The sequence below is a fragment of the Hyperoodon ampullatus genome (genome assembly GCF_949752795.1).
Source record: "Hyperoodon ampullatus genome assembly, chromosome: 18".
Classification (NCBI taxonomy): domain Eukaryota; kingdom Metazoa; phylum Chordata; class Mammalia; order Artiodactyla; family Ziphiidae; genus Hyperoodon; species Hyperoodon ampullatus.
Window position 1 is genome coordinate 18463048 of NC_136931.1, and position 27473 is coordinate 18490520.

General features: G+C 45.7%; 1 protein-coding gene across 5 annotated transcripts in view; it reads right to left on the reverse strand.

The window, feature by feature from the left end:
• CDH3 (cadherin 3) overlaps nt 1–26603 on the reverse strand; it is a 44380-nt gene extending 17777 nt beyond the window's left edge. For 3 of the 5 annotated variants that reach the window (XM_079723578.1, XM_079723577.1, XM_079723575.1), the window contains exons 1-2: nt 26306–26603; nt 25977–26097 (exon numbers count right to left, since the gene is read on the reverse strand). In XM_079723578.1, coding sequence (XP_079579704.1) covers nt 25977–26097; nt 26306–26365 — 181 coding nt within the window. In that variant the 5' untranslated portion in view covers nt 26366–26603. The remainder of the gene's footprint in view (nt 1–25976; nt 26098–26305) is intronic. The other 2 variants (XM_079723579.1, XM_079723576.1) reach the window with 1 other exon arrangement.
• Nucleotides 26604–27473: the final 870 nt, after the last annotated feature.

Consider the following 27473-nt stretch of genomic DNA (forward strand, 5'->3'; position numbering starts at 1 on the left):
TTTCCGAAGGCTATGAGTCTACATATGCGCTGTATGCATCCTGCTACACCATCACCCACGCAGATCATTCTGGATAACCTCGGGTTGTTTCAGTCTGTCATGCTCCTCCTGAATCCTCCCTGCTTGGCCGCCCTTTAAACAAGCACTCTGAGTTAATAACTACCATTCGCTAATCCGGAGACTGGGCCCATTTCATCTTTACAACTATGCTGCCAAGGTAGGCATGAGCTCCTTTACAAAGATGAGAAAACTGAGGTTCAGAAGCCAGGTCAGCCTGACTCCAAGGCATACGCTAAAGAGTATTCACAACCAATGTTCTTACCCACCCTTCCTTGTGGCCAAAGCATGGAGTCAGGGAACCTGCCAGGGGCTACAACTGGGCCCATCGGCAACATGCCCTGACCCAGGCGTTCCCATAACGCTGGCCCAGACACCAGGGTTCATCAGTCTACTAGACTGCCGCACAACAAGGACCAGAGGGACAGTGCTGTGCCATGGAAAGGTCAGCGTGAGCTCTCCCAACTGTGCTTTTTTGAAAAATTGTCCTTTAGTTACAGATGATGATGACAATTGTTTTAAATAATCCTTTCCTAAAATAAGAAAGGATAACAGATGAGGGTTTTTAAACTACAAAAGTAATGTGACAGGAGCAAGAAGAACTACAATCCTGCAGCCTGTGGAACAAAAACCACATTCACAGAAAGACAGACAAGATGAAAAGGCAGAGGGCTATGTACCAGATGAAGGAACAAGATAAAACCCCAGAAAAACAACTAAATGAAGTGGAGATAGGCAACCTTCCAGAAAAAGAAATCAGAATAATGATAGTGAAGATGATCCAGGACCTCGGAAAAAGAATGGAGGCAAAGATTGAGGAGATGCAAGAAATGTTTAACAAAGACCTAGAAGAATTAAAGAACAAACAAACAGAGATGAACAATACAATAACTGAAATGAAAACTACACTAGAAGGAATCAATAGCAGAATAACTGAGGCAGAAGAACAGATAAGTGACCTGGAAGACACAATGGTGGAATTCACTGCTGCGGAACAGAATAAAGAAAAAAAAATGAAAAGAAATGAAGACAGCCTAAGAGACCTCTGGGACAACATTAAATGCAACAACATTCGCATTATAGGGGTCCCAGAAGGAGAAGAGAGAGAGAAAGGACCAGAGAAAATATTTGAAGAGATTATAGTCGAAAACTTCCCTAACATGGGAAAGGAAATAGTCACCCAAGTCCAAGAAGCGCACAGAGTCCCATACATGATAAACCCAAGGAGAAACACACCGAGACACATAGTAATCAAATTGGCAAAAATTAAAGACAAAGAAAAATTATTGAAAGCAGCAAGGGAAAAATGACAAATAACATATAAGGGAATTCCCATAAGGTTAACAGCTGATTTCTCAGCAGAAACTCTACAAGCCAGAAGGGAGTGGCATGATATACTTAAAGTGATGAAAGGGAAGAACCTACAACCAAGTTTACTCTACCCGGCAAGGATCTTATTCAGATTCGATGGAGAAATCAAAAGCTTTACAGACAAGCAAAAGCTAAGAGAATTCAGCACCACCAAACCAGCTCTACAACAAATACTAAAGGAACTTCTCTAAGTGGGAAACACAAGAGAAGAAAAGGACCTACAAAAACAAACCCAAAACAATTAAGAAAATGGTCATAGGAACATACATATCGATAATTACCTTAAACGTGAATGGATTAAATGCTCCAGCCAAAAGACACAGGCTTGCTGAATGGATACAAAAACAAGACCCATCTATATCCTGTCTACAAGAGACCCACTTCAGACCTAGGGACACATACAGACTAAAAGTGAGGGGATGGAAAAAGATATTCCATGCAAATGGAAATCAAAAGAAAGCTGGAGTAGCAATACTTGTATCAGATAAAATAGACTTTAAAATAAAGAATGTTACAAGAGACAAGGAAGGACACTATGTAATGATCAAGGGATCAATCCAAGAAGAAGATATAACAATTATAAATATATGTGCACCCAACATAGGAGCACCTCAATACATAAGGCAACTGCTGACAGCTATAAAAGAGGAAATCGACAGTAACACTTAAACACCTCACTTACACCAATGGACAGATCATCCAAAATGAAAATAAATAAGGAAACAGAAGCTTTAAATGACAAACAATAGACCAGATAGATTTAATTGATATTTATAGGACATTCCATCCAAAAACAGCAGATTCCACTTTCTTCTCAAGTGCGCACGGAACATTCTCCAGGATAGATCACATCTTGGGTCACAAATCAAACCTCAGTAAATTTAAGAAACCTGAAGTCATATCAAGCATCTTTTCTGACCACAACGCTATGAGATGAGAAATGAATTACAGGGAAAAAAACGTAAAAAACACAAACACATGGAGGCTAAACAATATGTTACTAAATAACCAAGAGATCACTGAAGAAATCAAAGAGGAAATCAAAAAATACCTAGAGACAAATGACAATGAAAACACGATGATCCAAAACCTATGGGATGCAGCAAAAGCAGTTCTAAGAGAGAAGTTTATAGCTATCCAAGCCTACCTCAAGAAACAAGAAAAATCTCAAATATACAATCTAACCTTACACCTAAATGAACTAGAGAAAGAAGAACAAACAAAACCCAAAGTTAGCAGAAGGAAAGACATCATAAAGATCAGAGCAGAAATAAATGAAATAGAAACAAAGAAAACAATAGCAAAGACCAATAAAACTAAAAGCTGGTTCTTTGAGAAGATAAACAAACAAACAAAAAGTAATGTGAACATGATGAAGTATTCAAACAGTATATAAGAGTATAACATTAAAAAGTAGAATTCCAAATAATATCCAGACTATACAATGAACTCCTAAAACTCAAGAACAACAAAAAACAAACAACCCAATTAAAAATAAATAAATAAAAAGGCAAAGGAGTTGAAAAGACATTTCTTCAAATAAGGTATACAAATGGCCAATAAGCATATGAAAAAATGCTCAATATCATTAGTCATTAGGGAAATACAAATCAAAATCACAATGAGATACTACTTCATACCTACTAGGGTGGCAAAAAAAAAAAAGTAAATAACGAGTGTTGGCAAGATGTAAAGACATAGGAACCCTCCTGCACTGGGAATGTGAAATGGTGCAGCCACTGTGAAAAACAGTTTGGTGGCTCCTCAGAAGGTAAACATAAAATTACCACATGATCCAGCAATTCTGCTTTTAGGCGTATACCCAAAAGAACTGAAGTAGGACCTCAAACAGATACTTGTACACATATTTTCATAGTATCACTATTCACAATAGCCAAAAGATGGAAACAACACAAGTGTCCATCAAGAGATGAATAGATAAACACAATGTGGTCTATACATACCATGGAATATTATTCAGTCTTTAAAAGGAATAAAGTTCTCATGCTGCAACATGGAAGAATCTTGAAAACATTATGCTAAGTAGGATAAGCTAGTCACAAAAGGGCAAATACTGCATGATTCAACTTATATGAGGTACCTAGAATACTCAAATTAATAGACATAGAAAGTAGAATAGAAGTTACCAGGGGCTGGAGAGAGAGGGGAATGGGTAGTTATTGTTTAATGGGTACAGAGTTTCTGTTTGGGATGATGAAAAAGCTCTGGATACAAACTATGGTGATGGTTGCACAACAATTTTAATGTACTTAACGTCACCAAATTGTTTAAAATGGTTAAAACGGTCCAATTTTATGTTATGCACATTTTACCTCAACTAAAAGAAAAAGTAGAAGTCTGATGTGGGAGTGTAAAATGGGATAGTCATTTTGGAAAACTGTTGGGCAGTATTTGCTGAAGCTAAATATACATGTTCCCCAAGACCCAGCAATTTTACTTTGAGGTATAGACCCAATAAAGATACAAGACAAGTATAATAGTCACAGCAGCACTGTCTATAATAGCTAAAGACTGGAAATAACCCAAATGTCCATCAAGGTAGAATGAATAAAAATATGGTGGAATATTCATATAATTAAATGAGTCAACCACAAGGACATACAACATGAATGAATCTTACAAACATGGTTGAGTGACAGAAGCCAGACACAAGAGAGGACACGTGTATGATTCCATTAACATGAAGTTCAAAAGCAGGTAAAACTAACTTGAGTGAGAGAACTTAAGACACTGGCCATTTTTGGGGAGAGGGTTAGTGCATGGAGGGGAGGAAGATGGAGGGCTTAAAAGCATACAGAGCTGTCTTCAGCTCCCCAGAGCCCCAGAGCTCACACACAGAGGCAGGTTCCTTCGTGGGAAGGCTGGAGAGTGCCCCTGAGAAAGAGAAGATTGCTTAGATACCAGCCCTGCCTCCTTGACGACATCCCCACTGAGGAGTCATGGGCTGTGACAACATGCTCGGCCGGTGGGAGGAGGGGAAAGAGGGATCTCGGCCTGAGTCAGTTCCAAAGGGTCCCAGGGGCAGGGAGATTCCCAGGGTGACCCTGCCCTTTATCTCCAGCACACAGCTTTGTACTCTCATCTTCTGAGGAATCTTGCTTTGCCTTTGGGCTAAAAAAGACCAGGAATGATATGTGGCAGAGTTTGAATCATCTTAATACAGGGCAAAAGTTAAATAACCTATGGGGCATTCACTCCATAGATTTTTTATCCAGCTATGCAAAATGTAAGCAGAATGTAGAACTGCATATATAGTATATATAACTATGCACAGGAAAAAATTTTAAAAAGACTGGAAGGAAATGAAGCTTCCCTATGACTGGGGTTACCAGCTACTTATTATCTTTATTTTTCTGTAGGTCCAAGTTTTCTCTTAACATGAATTGTGTTCCCCCCCACTCAAATTCATGTGTTGAACTCCTAATAGCTCAGAATGTGATTATATTTGGAAAAAGGGCCTTTAAAGAGGTGATTAAATTAAAATGAGATTATTAGGGTGGGCCCTAATCCAGTATGACAAGTGTCCTTATAAGAGGAGGAGGAAATTTGGACACAATTACAGAGAGAAGACTATTTACAGACACATGGAGAAGACAGCCATCTACAAGCTAAGGAGAGAGGCCTCAACAGAAACCAGCCCTGCTGACACCTTGATCTTGGACTTCTAGCCTCCTGAGTTGTGAGAAAATAAATTTCTGTGTTTAAGCCCCCAGTCTGTGTGCCTTTGTTACAGCAGCCCTAGCAAACGAATACAGCAAGCATCAATCTCAAGAGCCGAGAATCCCTCCCATCATGAATTACTATTATTAACAGCTAACATTTGTGTGTTTTTTCAAAATCTGTATGAATTTTTAAAATAAAGTTATCTATTTATGGCTGTATTGGGTCTTTGTTGCTGTGTGCGGATTTTCTCTAGTTGTGGAGAGCGGGGACTACTCTTTGTTGCGGTGCATGGGCTTCTCATTGCGGTGGCTTCTTTTGCTGCGGAGCATGGACTCTAGGCTCGCAGGCTTCAGTAGTTGCAGCGCACGGGCTTCAGTAGTTGCGGCATGCAGGCTCAGTAGTTGTGGCACGCAGGCTCAGTAGTTGTGGCGCACGGGCTTAGTTGCTCCGCAGCATGTGGGATCCTCCCGGACTGGGGCTCGAACCTGTGTTCCCTGCCTTGGCAGGCGGATTCTTAACCACTGCGCCACCAGGGAAGCCCTAACATTTGTATACTTTCTCATTTAATCTTCACCAAGCACCCTATAAAGTAGATTTTAACGCCCATTTTCTAAATTGGGAAAATGAGGAGTTAAATGCATTCACTGAAGTTACATAGCTAGGAAATGGAATGGCCAGAAGTGGTACCTAGACCCGTCTAGATTGAGTCGTTTATATAATATGGTTATATTATCTTTCTGACACACCTGAGAGTTTGTTTTCTTATCTCCTCCCTAACCCCCATTACCTGTGGTCCTTCTCCATCTATTGAAATAGCAAAGATTGATTTTTAGATGCCCAGTGAGGCAGTGTGTTATTTGGAGAAAAGTACTAGACTCAGGGATAATAACAGTAACTCTCTTACAGGTAGTTGTGAGGATTAAATGAGAATAAATGTAAAGAACTGACAAATAGGATGCATTATGGCCAGGTCTGCTGCTAATACTATTAATAGTGATGGAGACCCCATTCTTGTGCAGGCACTGACTTTAACTTGATGGGTGATCCTGGGAAATGCACTTGAATTCTGTGGACCCAGAATCAACTGTTTGCTGAAGGTTTTGTTTTGTTTTGTTTTTTGGCCATGCCGCATGGTTTGCGGGATCTTAGTTTCCCGACCAGGGATTGAACCCACGCCCTTGGTAGTAAAAGTGCGGAGTCCTACCACTGGACCTCCAGGGAATTCCCATGTTTGCTGAAGCTTTGAGCCTAAGGCCTGTCTTCCCTTGGTTTGAAGGGAGAGAAGCATGTTATAAAAAGATGTATTCAAGAATAGTAGGGGCTTCCCTGGTGGTGCAGTGGAATCCACCTGCCAATGCAGGGGACACAGGTTCGAGCCCTGGTCTGGGAAGATCCCACATGCCGCGGAGCAACTAAGCCTGTGTGCCACAACTACTGAGCCTGTGCTCTAGAGCCCACGAGCCACAACTACTGAAGCCCACGTGCCACAGCTACTGAAGCCCACGTGCCACAACCACTCAGTCTGTGCTCTAGAGCCCATGTGCCACAACTACTGAGCCCGCGTGCCACAGCTACTGAAGCCTGAGCACCTAGAGCCCGCGCTCCGCAACAAGAGAAGCCACAGCAATGAGAAGCCCGCACACTGCGACGAAGAGTAGCCCCTGCTCGCTACAACTAAAGAAAGCCTGCACCCAGCAACGAAGATCCAATGCAGCCAAAAATAAATAGATTAGTTAAAAAAAATAATAATGGGACCAAAGACACTTTCTCCTTGATGTAAAAAGAAGAAAAGCTTAAAAGGGAATACCTAAACTCACTAGGTGATTCAGCATTGCTTAAAGCTGTGTTAAGGATACATGCAAAGGTCCCTCAAAACTCTGTTAGTTGGAACCATCAGCATGTTGATGCAGAACTTGAATTAACTTATTAGGAATTTAGGTTTTCTCATTTGGAAGATGAAAATTAGACTTCACAGAGTCATCTTGAATATCAAATAAGATAAAACCACAAAACCACAAATTTGTAAACCCCAGAACTTTATACGGACTCATAACACATGAGGAAATGGGGGTTCAGAGGTGAGATGGCTTGCCCAACATCATACAGCTAGTGAGTGGAATTAGAATTAGAACTCGGGGTGGTCATATTCTAAAGTCAGGTTCTTCAACACAGCATCCATCAAGAACTAGTAGAGTGTTTCCTAAGTGCCCAACATTCTTCTAAATACTAGGGATGCATCAGGGAACAAAATGTGTATCTTCAAGTACCTTTAAGTTCTTATAGGATACTGCCTCCTGTCCAAAATCACCTTTCCACAGCTATCTACCAAACTAATCAATAATGCATGGATTGTAACAGCAAAAGTCCAGACAACCTAAATGTCCATCAATGACAGATTAACTTTGTGTAATGATAAAATCTATACGAGAACACTATGCAGCCATAAAAAGCTGTAAAAGATAAGGAAGTCCCTATGTATTGACACGGAAAGATCTCTAAGACATATTGTTAAGTAAAAAAAAAAAAGATATGGGGACTTCACTGGTGGTCCAGCAGTTAAGGCTCTGCGCTCCCAATGCAGGGTGCCTGGGTTTGATCCCTGGTCAAGGAACTAGATCCCACATGTCACAACGAAGATCTCTAATGCGGCAACGAAGATCTCCAACACGGCAAGGAAGATCCCCAACACGGCAAGGAAGATCCCGTGTGCTGCAACTAAAGACCCGGTGCAGCTTAATTAATTAATTTTAAAAAAAGATATGGAGCAATGTAGTCTATGCTAACATTTGTATTTTAAAATAAATACTTCTGGAAGGTGACCCAAAAAACTGGGTTTATGGGTGGAGAAGCTAGTAGCTAAGCAACAGGAAAGAGACTTTTAACTGTGTACCCTTCTGAATTTTGACCCATGTGAATGCATTAGCTATTCAAACACTGATAAAAAATAAAAATTAACTGTCACTTTTCCCATTCTTAAAACAGCCCTCTTCCTAAGGGAAGGTCTTCAGCTAGCAGAGGGGCTGGCCAGATAAGCCTGTCAGGTTTTTCACTTAATGAGTGCCTCTCAATGAACTCTCCAATCCTCTCCCACCAAGTTACCCAGCAGGGGGCTAATGCCTTAATCCCCCAAACTCTAAAAGCTGCCAGAAACCCAGAAATCGTCTTCCTGCTGTCTACAAAATGTGCCCACCAGGAATGTATGGTACACCTCACTACCCTGTTTGCTGGCACATTTCCATTGTTTTATGGGTCCAAACATTTGTAGCACAGTATCTGGGCTGTCCATCTATTCTTAGAGGGGACAGTGCCAACAATCAAGGAGAAGTCAGTGGTCAGGTACTTCAATTGTACGTGCCTCCCAAGCAGGCTGTACATTCCAGTTGCCCCATCAGCCCTCAGCCACATTCAGCTGGATGCAGAATACAACCAAGGGGCATGAGTCAGGCAGGCAGGAACAAGCTTCAAAGACCCACTCTGCCCGAGACACCCAGCTAAGTGTTTTCTTATCCAAGTCCTCAAAAAATAACCCACAAGGTAGATACTACTCCCCTATTCTGACAACTCAGGAAACAAGAGACTGCCCTGGGGTTGAAGTTCCTCAGGAAGCAGCTTCAGAGAGGAGAGCAAAGTACACGAAGCCCCACAACTCGGAAGCAGCAGGACCAGATTTCAAATCCTAAAGGCAGAGGCAGATGAGTGATGAAGAATACGGGATTTGGAGTCCAAAAGACTTGGGTTCACATCCATGTCATGTGAATGTACAGAAGCTGTTTTCTCATCTGGAAAATGGGAATAATACCTACCTCGTCAGATTATTGGGAGGAATAAGTGGGATAATGTTCACACAGCACCGAGCACTGTGTCTGGCCCAGAGTAAGCCCCCAATAAGAGGGACCTTTAGCCTACTCACAATTAACCAGGGCTTCTGACTCCAAGTCCATGCCTCTCTCTACACCATAGAGAAACCATCTCTCAGAGTGGGCATGGGGTTAGTTACAGCCATGTGCTTTACCTAGAGGCTGAAGCACAGAAGGGAAAAGGGGATACACAGGACCAAAGAGCGTAACGGGGAGCTGGCTCAGTCTGCATTTGGAGAGGACTGTTTCATAGGGGCTGCTCCATGGTTTATTGGGAAAGGCAGAGGATGGAGACCTCACAGCCAATCTGACCTGCCCAGGGAAACTCGCTGAGGCACCTGTAGAAACATGAGCAGTTTTCTTTGTAAGCCATGAGTCACACAGAGGCTGGTAAACGGTAAGCCCTGGGGCAGATCATTACAACTTCCTCCCAGATGCTTCTTGGCACTACTGGCTTGTATCACTGGTTTCAAAATGAAGTTGATCTGAAACCAGGTCTCATCATTACGCAACCCCCTTCTACCCTACCTTCTCACAGCTAGCGAAGGAAGCTGATTCCCGTTCCTGACTGCAGCCTAGCTCCACAAGGCCACAAATCTTGGCCAAGTCATGGAGGCATGAATGGGCTCGTGTCAAACTCTTTCTGGGACAAGTTGGTGAGCACTGACGAGCACACGGGGCAATAGTTCAGATCCTAAGGCTGAAAAACAGAGACGTAAACATAGCTCTTACTTCCACACCCACCTAGGACCTTAAAGTCATTTGACAGCTTTGTTTTTTTGGGTTTTTTTTTTTTTTTTGCGGTACGCGGGCCTCTCACTGTTGTGGCCTCTCCCATTGCGGAGCACAGGCTCCGGACGCACAGGCTCAGCGGCCATGGCCCACGGGCCCAGCCGCTCCACGGCATGTGGGATCTTCCTGGACCGGGGCACGAACCCACGTCTCCTGCATTGGCAGGTGGACTCTCAACCACTGCGCCACCAGGGAAGCCCGATTTGACAGCTTTAAACTCAGTTTCTTCCACAGAGATTCTGAACCATAAAGTCGATGAACCTGATGAAGATATAGGTATCTGTACCACTATAAAGTGATAGGTTTCAGCACTGAGTCTGAACATACAATTCGTACTATACTGTTGGGGAAGGGAGTTAGTAACCTGAGACAGCTTTTAGAGATTTTTTTTTTTTTTTTAATCAGAGTTCTGTGTATCTGCACTAGATAGAAACATCCAAGGGAACCAGGAGTCCCTGGCCTGTGCTCAGAGCTCCTCTCTAAAGACCGTCCTGCCAAGCCTGGCCTCAGATCCTGAGCTGGCGCCACTATAAAACTTGGGCAAGAAGGGTTGAGTCCCTGGAGTACTAGAGCTGTTGAAAGAAGAAAGCTTTTTAAATAGACTTTTAAGAATTAATGGATATTAGGCTGGGAACTCATCCCAGGCCTGCTTTTAGGTTGGAGTTGCCTAGACACTTCCAAACTCTCAAGGAAACACCCATGAAGGTCAGAAGCTTGTCTTCTCAGCCATGACATACAGGTGCTATGTAGTCCCAATGTCCAACCTTACTGGATGTTCTGGCAAAATAAAACCACCCATCTCTCAGGGGTAAATGTCCTTCAAGTGATCAACACTTGATCACTTGATCACTTGACAGTTTTCCTATTGATCTCTGGGCATTTTAATGAGAAGGGAAGAGTAATATCAATTTGAAAGTGTTGTGGCCAAAAGGCATCTTGTTGGGGAATGAGGGAGACACTGTCAAAGGTGTTTCCATTCTAGCTTGGTCTAGAGACACACCTAGCTTATAAAGTAAACAAACTTGTCCTTGTAGCTATCACTACCTTCTGTTAAGGGACTGGGATAAGAAGGTGCAAGGGGAAAGTATGTGGCATTGCCTTGAAAGAAGATTCTGGCATTTTCCTGAGTAAAACTACCCGTAGAAAAAAGTACACTTACTAAGAAATACAAATTAAAAGGACAAATGTTGTGAAATACTTAGGGAGTGGATGCTGCTATATATTGTTAGGGGGTGGGGGAAACGTAAATTGACACAAACTTTTAAGCAATTAAGCCTTAAACAAGTCCTTCGATCCAAGAATTGTGCCAGGAAGTCATCCAAGATGTGACAAAACCATACCTGCATGGATGTTCATGACTGTTGCTTAGTGTTTAAAAACAAAGTCTCAACAACTTAACTTTCAACAGAATACTTAATTACGTGTGCTACAGTCACTCAAATGTCTCATCTACAGCCTTAAATATTATTAAAAAGTATCAAGGAAAAACAGCGCTCTGCTCAGGGGAAAAAGGTCACAAAACAGCCATTTATTTATTTTTATCGGAGTAAAATTGCTTTACAATGTTGTGTTAGTTTCTGCTGTACAATGAAGTGAATCGGCTATATGTATACCTATATCCCCTCCCTCTTGGACCTCCCTCCCCATCCTTCCCCCCATTTAGGTCATCACAGAGCACCGAGCTGAGCTCCCTGTGCTATACAGCAGGTTCCCACTAGCTATCTATTTTACACATGGTAGTGTACTTACGTCAAACCTAATCTCCCACTTCGTCCCACCCTCCCCTTCCCCCCGTGTCCACATGTCCATTCTCTACATCTATGTCTCTATTCCTGCCCTACAAATAGGTTCATCTGTACCATTTTTCTAGATTCCACATATATGCGTTACTATACAATATTTACAAAGCAGCCACTTACAGTTTATAGCTTGAGTCTGACAATCATAAAATATTAATATCTTTATACTCGTTAAAAAAAAGGGGTGGTGGTGGAGCTGTGGCACCAGGAAGGCAGACTAGCTCTCTCCAGAACCAATGACTTTCCAGGCCAAAGAAGCCCAAGGGGGACTTCCCTGGTGGCACAGTGGTTAAGAATCCGCCTGCCAGTGCAGGGGACGTAGGTTCGATCCCTGATCTGGGAAGATCCCACATGCCACAGAGCAACTAAGCCCGTGCGCCACAACTACTGAGCCTGAGCTCTAGAGCCCGCATGCCACAACTACTGAGCCCATGAGCCATAACTACTGAAGCCCGCGCGCCTAGAGCCCGCGCGTCTAGAGCCCGTGCTCCGCAACAAGAGAAGACACCGCAATGAGAAGCCCGCGCACCACATGAAGAGTAGGCCCTACTTGCTGCAACTAGGGAAAGCCTGTGCGCAGCAACGAAGACTCAACACAGCCAAAAATAAATAAATAAATAAATAAGTTTATTAAAAAGAAGTCCAAGATTGTGGAGGGTGAGCAGAATCTGATCTGAGGAGACTAATGGGCAGAGGCTGCAAGGCATGCGGGTGGGTGGGCGGGTGGGCGGGCGGGCGGGCGGAGCGGGGACATGGAGAGCCTGCGAGGCATGCTAGGACCCCAAGGGGCTATCCCGTGGCATGCCGGGAGATAAAGCACCCCACGTGTCCTGCCACAGCCGTTTGTCGCCCTCAGAGGAGCCAGACTGATTCCCTAAAGCAGAAAGCAGTGCAAGTGGACCTGCCTCCCTGGGTGTTCGTGATGATCTGTCACCACAAGATCACTCCCTTGGGGGATGCTAAGAAGTCAAGCACAGGGCTGGAGCTGAAGCGCTTGGTGAAAGGCATTCTTAAGTGGCCACTGGCGCAAGGAGCAGCTTTACACAGATGACAGCTCCTGGACAAGAGCATGACCCTGGGAGAGTGTGGCTACGCCTGGCAGACACCTCCATCTATACACCATTCACCCTGCCTGGATCTTCCTGCAGATGGCGCCGATGGGGCATTTGAGGCCCTCAGCCTGTAGCCCTTCTCTGATCCACTGAAGTAGAATATGAAGCTGGATTGTTAGGAAAGCCAGGCAGGAGGGCGAGCTGTGGGGCAATGAAGCAGTGGGACTCGGGCCCTCTCCTTCAGATCAGATATCTTCAAGGAAGACCTGATTAGGGAAATGGACCCGGAAGATCTATTAAAAATGTTCATTTGAAATGACTAAGGTCCTTTATGGGTGGTGGGCCTCCATTCTGCTTATCTTCCAGTTTTTCCATAGTAAACATGTATTTGATTTGCAATCAGAATGAGATGTTGTGATTTTCCCCCCCTCTGACTAGTATATGGCAACCCCATGTTGTTAAGGAGAAAGCAATTCTTTCTAGGGGAGTTTTGCCTCTCTGCAGAAAGCTCTTTGGAAAAGATCTACACTACTCAGGTTCTTCCTCACGCTTGGGAGCTGGGTCCTCCCTTATAATCCCCAGAGAGAAACCCAAGCTGAGCTATACTTGACAGCACTCTGGGAGTTCCAAACATGGCTGACTCAAAGCTCAGTGTTAGGTGTGCTGTCAATGATTCCCACCCTCAAGAATGAGAGCAGAGATCCCAGCGATCAACCTGGGACCTCTGGGATACCAATTAAGGGTCTGGTGGGTAAAAGTGCTGCACATTGGCCCTGCAGCTTTGGGCAAGTCACTTCATATTTAAGCTGTTAACAGTAAGCACTCAACAAATATAAGCCCTTGGTAATTTCCAGTATCTAAAATGGGAACACATACACACACACCTAGGCTCTTGTTAGGGCCAAATAAGACATATCGTGCTTTTTAAAGCACAATTAAGTATTCAAAACCAGGGACGGTAATTTAAAAAGCAAAACAAAAGAAGAAGGTAAAGGTCCTTCAGAATCCTGAGATAAAAAGAAAATGAAGAAAAAAAAAAAAAACGATCAACTTCCATTGAGACAAGCATTGGAAGTTAAATTCAAAATGCCATGCTTTCAGGAATTCCCTGGCAGTCCAGTGGTTAGGACTTGGCACTTTCACTGCCAAGGCCCAGGTTCAATCGCTGGTCAGGGAACTAAGATCCCTGCAACCTGTGGGGGCAAAAGCAGGCTGGAATGCCATGCTTTCATTCACATTTCACTAGTTTGTTTCTTCTTTTAGATCCTCTCTAAAAGAGATATATTCACCTCTTCATAGTGACCTTCACGATATCGCAACCGTTCCCAAATACAACTGATAAAATCACCTGGAGAACTTTAAAAAAAACTCAGATTCCCTGCTTCCAGCCCACTCATCACTTCTACTGAGTCCATTTCTGAAGGTGTATTTAGGGAAGACAGCTTATTGGTTTTTTGTGGTATTTTAAAAAATAAATTTATTTATTTGTTTTATGCTGTGTTGGGTCTTTGTTGTTGCGTGCGGGTTTTCTCTAGTTGCGGTGAGTGGGGGCTACTCTTCATTGCGGTGCGCGGGCTTCTCATTGCAGTGGCTTCTCTTGTTGCAGACCATGGGCTCTAGGCACATGGGCTCAGTAGTTGTGGCTCGTGGACTCTAGAGTGCAGGTTCAGTAGTTGTGGCGCGCAGGCTTAGTTGCTCTGCGGCATGTGGGATCTTCCCGGACCAGGGCTCGAACCTGTGTCCCCTGCACTGGCAGGCGGATTCTTAACCACTGCGCCACCAGGGAAGCCCAGTTTATTGGTTTTCTAAAGTTCCTGATTCTCACCTTTATTTCTCGTAAGCAGGTAAATTGGTATGGATTTTTGAGGGCACTTCAGAATATGTATTAAAATTCAAATGTCCAGATTCTTCCTCTGACCAACATATATATCTGTCTTTTCAATATCTCCCCCTGGATGCTTTAAAGGCATAATCCATAATCTTAAAATCATGTCAAAAAGAAAATTCATGTTCTTCTTTACTCTTGCCCTAAATATGGTCATTTTCCAGTGTCTCTCCCAGGGAAGAGTACATCAATGCACTCAGCTACACAAATCCAAAATCTGGGCCTCAGAAGCAGCCCAAAGTCTGTGTCTAGAGTACCTGGACTCAAATTTTGGTTCCAGTGACAGACTTTGGGCAAGTATGTTTCCATATCTAGAAGGTGGGAATGACGCTAGTAATACCTACCTCAGTTAAATGAGTTAATATTTAGCACAGTGCCTAGTGTATTGTTATCTAGCATCTTCTTCCTTGACCATTTCTCCCTCAGACTCCCTTTCGCAGTCAATCACCAAGACTCATGCCTCTCCATCTCTACCTCCCCAACCTTAGTACTTACTATATCATTTTTAGCCTAAATGAGTACAAAATCCTCCATTTTAAAAAAAGGATCTTTTAAAAACGAAACAGATGATACATTTGAGAAAATAAGATCACTTCGTTGTTTGAAACTCATCAATGAGGTGCCATTGTTCTCAGGATAAAACCCAAAATCTATAATGTGCCCAATCCCTGTCTCCATTGTCTAGCCACAATGGTCCTCTTCTTAAGTGCATCATAACCCCTTACCACGGGGCCTTTGCACATGCTGCTCCTTCTGTCTAGAACAATGTCTCCCTACATTCCCATTCCAATTCTACCCAGTTAACTCCCAACATCTTTCAGATCCTAATTCGAAAGTTACTTTCTCAGGGAAACTTTCCCTCAACCCTCCCAAAGTAGATCAGTTTCCCCTGTTAAAAACTCTCCTAGCTCTATGTAACTCTCTTCCATAGAATTCATTACAACTTGTAATGATATGTTTACTTGCTATTATCTAATTGCCTATCTCCCTTACTAGTCTCTATAATGCCCAAAGGCAAAGACTGTGTTAGAATCTGCTTATCACTATATCCCAACACCTAGCACAGTGCCTGATACAAAGTAGGCATTCAATAATTGTTGAATGAACTATGAAAGTCCTTTGACCCAGCAATTTTTCTTCTAGGAATGCAGTCTAAAGATGTAAGTATACAAACTAGTCTAGCTGTAACAACACTGCTATTATCACTACCACTAACACCTGACATTTATTTATTTACTACACGCTTTTTCATACCCTAACTCATTTAATCCTCACTACAGCCTATGAGATCCCCATTATTACCCCTATTTTACAGATGAGGAAACTGAAGCATAGAGGTTAAGCAAATTTACCCAACCCTTACAGCTAGTAAGTAGACAAACAGATTTAACCCAGGCACAGCGGCTCTGGAACTCCAGCTCAGACACTCTATACATTATAATACAGTTATATTTTATGCAAACTTCAATTGCCAAAATTTGAAATGGTGCTGTAAATATTAAAGTCTCACTTTGTATGCAAAGTTTGAAGAAATGCAAATCTCCCAAATTAAGAAAAAGTGTAAAAAGTCACATAATTTCAACACAAGAGAGACTAGGGCTTCTCTGGTGGTGCAGTGGTTAAGAATCCACCTGCCAATGCAGAGGACATGGGTTCGAGTCCTGGTCCAGGAAGATCCTACATGCCACGGAGCACCTAAGCCTGTATACCACAACTACTGAAGCCCAAGTACCTAGAGCCCGTGCTTCACAACAAGAAGCCATGGCAATGAGAGGCCCACACACCACAACGAAGAGTAGCCCCTGTTCACCGCAACTAGAGATAGCCTGCATGCAGCAACAAAGACCCAACACAGCCAAAAATAAATAATAATAAATAAAATAAATATTTTAAAAATCTTAAAAAATATACAAGGGAGACCAGTGAATTGTAAGCATCCGTCTAATTCCCTTATTCCACACACATACACTTCACATATGTTCATAAGAGGACATAAGTCTTGAATCATAGAGTTATGAATTATTTGAGGTTTTCAAGGATAAATCTTTTACATCAGTGCAACCACCCTGTGCAAGACTGTTTATTGCAGCAATATTTGGGTTTAAGAAAAAACCCATAAGCCCCTCTTGGAAAATAAGATCAGAAATGAGTATTCTCTTTAAGAATGGAAATCAACTTTTCATCAAAATGCTTGCTAACTAGATTTTGAAAACTAAAGAGAAGCTTGAGAAAAAATGCATTTTCGCTTTGACTGAATGGTACACTCTCAAGCTTTCAACACCCAAGGAAAATAATGCAAGTGCTAATACATTTGATAGTTCACTTCTGAGTTATGCAACTTAAATTAAAAAAATTTTTGATTTCAAATACTTTTGAAACATTCAGATAACTAAACCTTAAAACAATGGTTAGTGTGAAAACTAATGATTTTTAAATGGTATAGTAACCTTATTAAGCTTACCTCAAAGCCTGTCTTGAAGGTATCGTTCAAACATAAAAATTTAATTTAATTGAATGGGGTTAGGAGGAACAATTCATTCAATCATCTTTCTACAGCAGTCTTTCCTAATAAGGTGATTTCTGACAGATTTCTAAAAATTCAAACACTTCACAATTTTTATGTTAACTCCTCCCCACTTCCACATATGTAAAAGATAAAAATAGGGGGTTAGCTAATAAATCATGGTATATCTACCATGTAGAAGACTATGGAGCTGTTAAAAGCAAGATAGATGTGTACTTACCAGTCTGGAAAGATGCCTGTGATTCAGTAAGTTAAAAAAAGTAAGTTGTAGGATAACATTTGTTAAGTATGACATAGTCCAATCCTTGTTTTAATAATTCCTGTGTGCATACATAAGTTCTTTGTCAAGAAAAAGGTCTACAACAGTTGTAGAGAACACAGATATGGACACCAAGGGGGGAAAGTGGTGGTGGGGTGGTGGTGGTGGTGGTGGTGGTATGAATTGGGAGACTGGGATTGACATGTATACACTGATGTGGATAAAATAGATAACTAATAAGAACCTGCTAGGGGCTTCCCTGGTGGCGCAGTGGTTGAGAGTCCGCCTGCCGATGCAGGGGACGCGGGTTCGTGCCCCGGTCTGGGAGGATCCCACATGCCGCGGAGCGGCTGGGCCCGTGAGCCATGGCCGTTGAGCCTGCGCGTCCGGAGCCTGTGCTCCGCAACGGGAGAGGCCACAACAGTGAGAGGCCCACATACCGCAAAAAAAAAAAAAAAAAAAAAAAAAAAAGAACCTGCTGTATAAAAAAATAAATAACATTAAATTCAAAAATTAAAAAAAAAGAAAGAAAAAGAATTCACATTAAACTATTAACTGTGCTTACCCTACCGGAGCAGAACTGAGGAAGAGAGAACTTTCACGTGTTTATTTCTGATTTGCTTCTGTTGAGACGCAATGGAGTTCAATGGTTGAAGCTCAGGCAGCTTAGATTTGAATCCAAGCTCTGCTATTTACTACTTACATGATCTTGGGCAAGTTACTTAACCTCTCTGGCCTCAGATTCCTCATCCATAAAATGGGGATAGTAATAGTACCTACACTTCAAGGGATGTTATGGTGATTAAACAAGGTAATACACATAAAATGCTAAGAGCTGTACCTGTCACATAGTACATGCTATTATTTTATTGAAAAACATTGTTTTTACAGTGAATAGATATTCACGTATTAATGTGAAATTACAACCAACGAGCCCAACTCTACACAAACTATATAGAATAGTATATACGAAAGAGGGTGTGATAGAAATAAAAAGCTCCCTAGGCAATCCTGATAGTCAGCCAAGCTTGCAGACTGCTGACTCAAAGGCAGGGGTAAACCAGTTGGAGTGTGGCTGAGTTCCAGTTGGGGAACACAGGAGAATTCTGGAAGCAGTAAAAGACCATAAAAGACAAGAAAATGGCAGGTCTTGAAGCCCTGGTGGGAAGCCCTGGCTGAAGCTGACTCCACAAGGAGAGGGAAGGGTGTGGGCCTGGCATCTTGTTCTGGCTTGTGTGTGGGGAGCCCTCAAGTACCTGTTTTTTCTCTCTGCCTGAAGCTACAAGATGGGGCTCGTTGTGAGAAGGCAGGCAGCCTTAAGCAAGACACCCAGGTTCGTAGCTGAGCCCTCCAGCCCTGCTCTCTGTCTGACCAACCAGCAGTCTACCTCCTCACGTCCAGGGCCACGGAGGCACTTCCCACACAGGGGAGTTACAACATCAAGGCCGAGGAGCTGGGACCAGAGTAACTTGCCTCAGGCCTAGAACCCCAATTTCCCTTGCCTGTGCCCAGATGTGCACCATCAGGCCTGTCCTCACTGCTGGCTTTGACAAGAATCTGAAGAACTTCCGAGTGGACCTGGACTTGGGGGTGGGAGAGAGTGGGGCTGCCAATTTGGGGGGAGGAATCTTCTTAGAAAAGCACACATGCACACAATTAATTCCCAGGGAGCAAAGACTTCTTAAAGTTAATGTGAGGCCCTGAAGTCGGACCCCCCCTGGGCAAGATCAACCTCCTTTTAGTCTCCAACACAGGTTTGAGGCTTGGTAAGAGAGATGTAATTTCGGACTAATCTTATGTGCTCTTGAACAAGCAAAAGTGGGGTAACAGATTGAGGAGGCAGAGGAAAGCCTGGGGTCGTGCCTCCCCAGCCGCATCTCGCCCCTGAGATACCTCAGAGTCCTGAGGGAGAACAGCTCTCCCCTCCGTCTTGGGTTCTGTGTAGCCCAGAGAGGCTCTCGTGAGGGGGAAGCAGGCACCAGCCCTCCTGCCTCCTGGCGGTGCGGCCCTGGCTCCGAGCCCTCTCCTCAGATGTCAGCGACAGAGCCAGAGCTACGAGCTCCAAGGTGGGGTAAAGGGAGGAAGGAAAGTGTTCATTCGGCATTCCTTCCCAGGATACGGCATTTTGGTTCGCTGAGCAAGCAGCAGGACCCCCGTACCCCTAAGTCCACTGGGACCGTGGCAGCTGCAGCCTGGAGGGGATTTTGTCACCTTGAGGAATTTGCAGGCTACTGATGCGCTAGGTAAGCCACAACCACGTGGGTGCCCAGATTTGGTTGGGTGAGGAGGAGGCGGCAGGGCATACCAAGCTCCTCCACTCAGAGCAGGGCTGGGGGAGGTCCTCAGTGCTGGGAGGAGGGGGTGGGGTGAGGAGAGGAAGAAGATGAACAGCCAGAAGCAGATTCTCTGCTGAGAGCTGACAGTGAGAGCACTGTCAGCTATTGGGCCTGGGATCTGAACCCTCCTTGTTCCCCTACATGCTAAAAGGGAGGCTGGGGTCCTGGAAAGACGTGTCCCCTCCTCATCCCCTCCCCCATGACTCCAGATCTTGGTGATTAACAGAGGCCAGTGGAGGGAACAGCAATTCAAAAGGCTTGGGTCAGATGTTAACTATTTCCAATCTTCCTCAGCTTGGCTGAGGCCAGAGGACTCACAACTCTGACTCCCAAATGGTTAGTACCTCGCAAGTAGGAGTCCAACCTGGTTCAAGCCCTAACTCCACAATTTACTAGCTGGGTGACCTTGGATAAGTTACAAAGTTACAAGCCTACGTTTCCTATCCAGTGAAATGGGGCCAGTTCCACTCCCCTCATGGGGCTTTTAGGAGGATTAAAGGGGCTTATTACATAAAGTACATAGTGCAGTTTCTGGAACTCAGTAAGCTCTCCAGTAAATGGTATTATTAAATGTGTTTGTTTGTTTCATTTTGTTTGAAAGCCCTTCCTTGCCACCCCTGCTGCCTGGTAATGCCAGGTAACTAAATGAAACCAGGGGGAATATTCAACTGCGGCTGACCACGTCATCCTTGGGTCTGGGAAAAGTCGGGAGTCGAGAAGGGGTGGTGGATGTGGGCCCAGGGTCCTGGATCCAGAGGAGACTTCAGAGACAGTGGCCTGCATGAGGGCACAACTGGAATGTCAGCCACATCTCCTGCCTTTCCCAAACACCACACTGCCTCTGTTCTGGAGTGAGGGAAGTTCCAAGCTGGACTGGACCCTGCCTACTTCCCTTCTGTTGCTCCCTACCTTACACTCCATGGTCCAGCCAAACTAAACATATTTAAGTTCTTGGACCCCATATGCTGTTCCCTTGGCAGGAACACTCCCTGCCACCTCTCATGTCCCAACCCCTTCCCCAGCCTCTGGCTTGGACATCACTTCTGCCAGGTGCCCTCCACCTCCAAGAACATGTCAGCAGCCCTTCCTATGTGACTCTATATTTTTCCTCCCACTTGATTACATGCATATATTACTTATTTTGTCCATCTCCCTCCACTAGCAGGTGAATGGCCCACAAGCCTGGGTTTTGTGTATGTTTTGCTCACTAATGTATCCCCGGCACCTAGAACAGTACCTGACACTTGGTAGGTGCTCAATAGATATCTGCTGAGTGAAGGATTCACCAGTAAAATTGCCTGGTGACTGATTTGCTTCCTCCTGTGGTCAGGGAGCTCACTGAGGTTGAGGAGCTGTGGGCCTTGCCTGCCTCTCAACTTCAAGTGCCCAGTAGGTACTCAGACGTTTGTTGGCTGAATGACCAGTCAGCTTGGCCTTGAGTCTCAGACACCTCACTGCCTCTATAATGACGGAGGAGCTGCATTCGACCACCTTGGCCATATGAGGAGGCTGCTGCCTAGCCACACACCAGCCAGGATAAAAAATCTCCACCCATGAAGAAGTTCTCACCTTAAAAATTCAGGGCCCTTTCCAGATTCCCTTTCTACTTTGGGGAAAGTAACAAGCATTAGCTTAAGGACAAATAAAGGGAAGGACTTCTCCCCCCAAACAAAGGACGTGACCAAGTACCTAATAAAAAATTGCTGTCTCTTAGCACAGGGCCAGGTGGGAAGCAAGAAGCCAGAAGGGTCGGGTCTGGTAAGGAGACTGTTGGGAGAGGGAGATGTTAGAGTCCAGAAGAGACTCAGCTACTTCAAGACACAGAAAAACTGACTTCTCAGTACTCAGCCACAGTACTGAGATCCCCAGGTAATCCTCAGTTAACCCAGCAATTACGCTCCCAGGGATGTCCCTAACTGATCCGCCTATGCAGTTTCCCTGGCACAATGGTGTTCACAGCAGCACTAGCTGTAATAGCCAAAAAAATGGAAACTCCTCAAACGCCCACCAACAGCCGAAGTGTGGATGGTCACATGATGGAAACTATAGAAGAATGACAATCGACCACAACTACATCCAGAACTGTGCAAGAATCTCACAACGTGCACTGAAAGAAGCCAGATCCAAGAGGATGTTCTGTATGATTCTTTTACATAAAGTTCAAATATAGGCAAATCAATCCATGGTATTTGAAGTCCAGATAGTGGTTTTCTTGGGGGAGGGTAAAGATGGGGAGGGAAGTGGCATTTGAGGTGCTGATAATGCTGTTTCTTGATATGTGTGCTAGGTACATGGGTGTTTAAGTGTGTGATGTTCATCGAGCTGTATGTACACTTATCATCTGGACACTTTCTTCCACATGTTATTCTTCAATAACAGTGGTTCTTTGCATGGAGATCATTCAGCCTCAGGACCGAAGCCTCCACTGATTTGGGGAGACAGGCCCTCTGTCCCTCCTCCTCCTCCATCATCCTCCAAATGCTTTGCAGAGCTATCGCTTCCTAGAGACTCATTGCTCATGGTAAGCCATGCTTTCCTCACACAGCAGGGAGGTGAGGGCACCCTGCACGGGTAACCTAGGAACAGAGTGCCATGTGAGGAGATGAGAAGAGAGACTAGAGGTTTGAGACCTGCTCCCCAGACACCAGCTAACAGTGATGTACGTCGGACTTTGGCAACCAACCCTACTCGGCTGCTGAGCCAGGAAGGCAGCTGGGTGGGCTGGAAGCCCCAGTTCCTAAATATTCATTCCACAGAGGCAGATTATTGGGCACCATGGACTCCCCCTGGCCTTACTGCTGACTGCCCCAGTGACCTCACACCAAGTTTCTTACCCTCATTTTACAGTTGAGTGGGAGTTACCATCACCTGCGTGGCAAGGCTCTTATAAGCATAAAAAGTAACTAATATTAGACAGTCAGCTCCACCAGGGCAAGGTCTTAGTTTTGTTCATTGTTTTAGCCGCCATTCTAGAATAGTGCCTGATACATGAAGATGCTAAATATATGTTTACTGAAAAAATAAAATGTAGAAAGAGGGCATAGCCCGGAATGGGAGCTCCAAAACAAAGGGCAATTTTTACATGAGTTGAAATAAGCAAAACCATCTTGAAGTTAACTCCTGCTCAGTCAGATTTATTACTGAACTTTGAAGTTTTCTACCAAAGCTAATGAGGGTTAGCTTTAATCTTACCCAAACGCTGACTAAGGGTGAGCTGAACCTGCGGAGGGGGCCATAATGACGTACTGGATTTCTTTTACTGTAATTAAGCTGCTTCTCTCAACTGTTCTCCATGAAGGGTGTACAGACCACTTTAGGTCACTCACTTTAATCACTGCACTAATACCACGAAAGCTCCTTCCTCCAACCTCTCCTTTGTCTTTGCTCCTAGACCACACTTGAAGGCAGACCCCAGACTGGGGGGTTGGGGTGGGGGGAACATTCCTGCTCTACCTCCTTCCAGATTAACCTCTCACTCTTGGTCTAGGCAAGCCTGGCTTCACCTGACCCAAGCCCCCATCACTAGGACACTTAAGAGACTGTATTCAAGCTGGTTTCCTCTGCAGGAATGTTTCTGGAAAACCCTAGGATGAAAAGGAATAAATGACTAAGCGCTCTTGGGGTAGGGAGCTGCTACTGGTGGGATTTGGTGCTCCAACATTCCACTTCTTCATTTCATCCACCTCCTACTTTCCGGTGGTAAAAAAAATGCCAGGGAACTTGGGAGTCAGAAACTTCCATTCAAGTCACATCTGGTCACTGCAGAGATGACTTTGGGGAAGCCACAACCACTGAGGTTTCATCTGTAAAATGGGCAGAACTTCACAAGATGGTCATAATTCACACAAATACCTACTGGGACCTATTAAGCACCAGGTCCTGGGCATTAACCTAGAGGTAAAAGTCATGTCTGTGACCCTCAAGGAAGCTCACGAGTTTAGCCTAGGGAATTGAATCCATTAAGCTGTTCCTGTGTTTCTCCACCTCTAAAACCTGCAGCAGGGCTGGGCTATAGGGTTTCTGAAGTCCCAACTCTGGGATTAAGAGCTCAAGTTGTTTAAATGTACATCACCAGCTTCAAGAGAATGTCAGGAGGATAAAGCAAGCTCAGAGCTGTGCAAATGCTTTGAAGAGGAAAGTGCACATACAAACAAGGTATTAATTATATCAGATAATTTCTTTGAGCTCAACTTCATAGACACCTGTGAAATTCATAACCCAGGGGCGAACAACAAGGGCAACTGTTCCTTAGCTATAGGGAAACTGTTGTCTGCTTGGCCAAACTTGAGAGTTTGTATGTACCCTCAGGACAACCCTTTCAACATGGCTGGATCCAGGCTGGGGCTCCTGTGTATGGAGGATAGGGAGCTGGGGTGGAGGTAGAGATGAGGTCAGCTGCTGAGGACTAAGAGGAGAAATACCACTATTTTTTGCCGGGGAGTCCCAATTTATTGGGACAAATTGGGCCCAGAAACTTGCTTTTATTTAAAAAGAAGGCAGCATCCCATTTCACAGCAAGACTGCTCTAAGAACTCGGCATGTTGCAGGGAGCTGCACTCAAGGTTAGCCAAGCACATTAACCCACGTTTTGTTTTATAACCTAGGTGTGCTCCTGGCATGAACCCACCATTTTCACAACCATAAACCAGACATCCGAGAAAGCAGAATTTTCTCAAAAGGTTTAAAATGCCTGACGTCACCGAGAAGCACTTGCCAACCGGACCGTGAAATCGAAAACCTGATCACTGCTTCCCCCCCAAGAACCTCAAGCTTAGTGAAGTGACAGTTAATCTGATATTTCTTGCTTCAGTAAGAAAGATAAGGCACAGACAACACTCAGAGCCACAGCCTGCTCTCCCAGACTGTAGTCGGAAAACTTGACAATGAGGGGGAGGGTGTACAGATTTGGCAGAAGTCTGGTTAGCAATAAAGCTTCCTCAGGGAGCCGGAATCGGATTTGGGGCCCTGCCCAAGTTAACATTTTTACAGGTTGGCTGAGTTGAAGTTTGTTAGCCAGTCAGTAATAAACCCATGTGCAAGAATTTAAAGTTTATGAGGCATGGCCTCTTAATGCTTCTCCTCAGCTCCCCTAGAGCCAAGAGTTTAAGGAGCTTGGCCTAGCCTGGGTGTTAATTGTTTTGTCAATATGCAGAGTTATGTGGGGGGAAAAGAAGAAATAAAGGCTTCTACAGAACTCAAGGCCCCCACTCCTCTTTTGGAGAAACAAATGAGAGCCATTCTGTGCCTTAGGCAGCTCTCCCGCACATTCAAGCTGTGGGAATTTGTACCTGGGGTGAGGCGTATGCTGATGGGGGCATTAGAAAAATGCTAGGTGGCATAGGTTTTTTAATTGCTTTGAAATTTTTAAACTTTAGATCCCCTACCCAGAAAAATGCATACAAGTTCTTAAACAATTTCACAGGTTAAGGATCCTCTGGAAGCCCACCCAAGGATCCTGGGACACACCTCTGTTTAAGAACTTGGGTTTGATCCGGTGGAGGAACCCGCACTGCCCTGGATGGAAGGAAAGAGGCCCCCATCAGCCGTCAGCTGCCTGGATCTCATAACACACTGGTTCTGAGCACCAAAGTAAATCCCACCCCCTCAAGTTTTTAAACTGTAGAAAAAACTGTGAGATCAAAAAAGTGCTTTGATCCCCCACCCACTGCCCCTACAACTCAAGACCTTCTTGCTCCTGGACCCCCACTCCTTCAAGGGCCCTAACATTTCAGTCCCAATACACTGGGGGTCGGGGGGTGTCCCCAGTGAGTGATGGCCCCAGTCCAGGTGTGCCAGGCCCAGTTTTCAGGCAGGCTGCAGGGGCGCGGGCCCTCCGGGAAGGGCAGGGTTAAGAGTGCATTCCAGCTGCCGGGCAAGAAGGGGGGCGGGGGAAGGGAGCGCGAAGAAGAGAAACAGACCTGGTCTGTCAGTCGGAGACACAAAGCACGGTACACAAAGGGGGCCCGAGAGGGGCGAAGGAGGCTGCCCGGGGCACGGCTCATCCCCACACCTGCGCGGGGGTTGCGGGAGGAATGTGGAAGGCGCATTCCTCCGCTGGGGCCAGCAGGGGAGAGCTTCCCACGTCCGGGCTGGGTGAGCGGCTCAGCCGCCCCGCACCCCGAAGAAGGGGGCCCAGGTCCGCCGCCGCAGAGGGGCAAGGAGGGGCTGGACGTCAGAGGGCGCTACGCTCTCCGGCCTTTCTCTCCATACGCCCACCCCCATTCCAGCCCCGAGGATGCTTTCTGCGCCTCCCCCGCACCTGAGGAGGCGCCAGGAGCCCCCAGCCGCAGCCCGGACACCCCCAGCGCAGCCCCCGCCTCGAAGTTCCGCCAGGCGGGCCCCCGTGCGGAGGGGTCTTACCATTCCCCCGCGCCCGGCCCCGCTCCAGCTCCGCGCCTCGCGCCTCCAAGGTCACTTGAGCTTCCCCGAAGCTTGCCCGGCACGGCTCGGAGGCCGCGCGCGGCAGCCAGTAAACCTGCGCCTAAGGGAAGAGGGGGAAAGAGGGAGGCTGGGTCACAGGCGTGCCCGGCCCTGCATACCCATCCCGGGGAGTCCTCACAGGCTTTCCCGGACAACCTTGGCCCCAGGCAGCCCAGTCCGGCTCTCTCCCCGACGCCACCGCCGCGTGCGGACCCCGCCCGCCCTTTGAGGAACGTCCCGGCAGGGGTCAGGGCAAGGCAATAGAGTACCTGGAGTAGGAGGAAGAAGCGGAGGAGGAGGGACGCGAGAGGCCCACTAGGGAGCCCCATGGCTGGAGAGAGAGGGGTGGAAAGCTGCCGCGACAGCGGGCTAGTGCTCCGCTAAGCTCAGCGCGTCCCTTTGAGAACCGCGGCTCGCGGGAGCCAGCGAGGGGGGAGGCCAGGTGAGCGCAGGTAGGTGCTGATTGGTCCAGCGCCGCAAGGTCCCGCCTCCTCGCAGGTGGGGCCGGGGCTGGCTCTGTGGAGGCACCCCGAAGCCCCCACACCTCACTGTCCTCTCCCGCGCCCCTCCTGCGTTCTCTCGGGTTTTCTGGAGTTGCTCCCGGCAGAGACCCAGGCCCTGTCTCGCAGATTCTGGGTTCGAGTGGGGAAAAAAAAAAGGCAACCCACTCTCCGCCGCACACGAAGAAAATTGTTCTGTGCCTTGTGGAAAATAAAGTGGAGATGCATCTGAACCCGACTGGAAACAAAGGCGCCCCATTCATGCTCCCCCGAGGCTCTCTGTTATCCAAGGCTTTGATGGAGGCCGGGTGTGTCTGCCCCACACCCGGCTACAGCGGGGGGCGGGCGGGTACCTCCTGCCTCTTTCCCCACCTCCCACATCAGCCTGCCCCCAGGACTCCGAGTGTTTAAAACTGGCAGTGAGGTCCCGAGAGACGGTGTTACAGAATCTGCTACAACTTGCGGAAAACTCATTACTTCCCTGGCACAGCCGAACATAAGGAGGCTGGGAGAGAAGATCCCAGAGTTCGAAGCCGTGGTGACGCCAAAAGGTGCGAGGTAGAGGGGTGGTTATTAGCCCCATCACCTCCAGCAAGCTTCCCACCCCCCACGTAGGATATAAATAATTAACAATGTCTCAAGTTTTGTAAAATGCAAATAAAGGCATTTTAAAAATCGCGACTGTTTTTATTGGTCTAAAAAACCTACTATAATCTAAGTAAAAACTGCTGGCTGCGAGAAGCAGCCTTCCAGTGAGTCTCCCTACGAAGCAGCTCTTCTGTATCCTTACTGGGGGACATGCGACGGAGCTGGAATTCGTTCCTCTACTTCAGACCCGAAGTGCTTTACCCGTGGCGGCACGCAAGTGGGCCCCGGGCCCTGAAACGGTCCTGAAACTCAGTCGCTCCACACTGCACGCCCTCTCCCCACCGAGCTG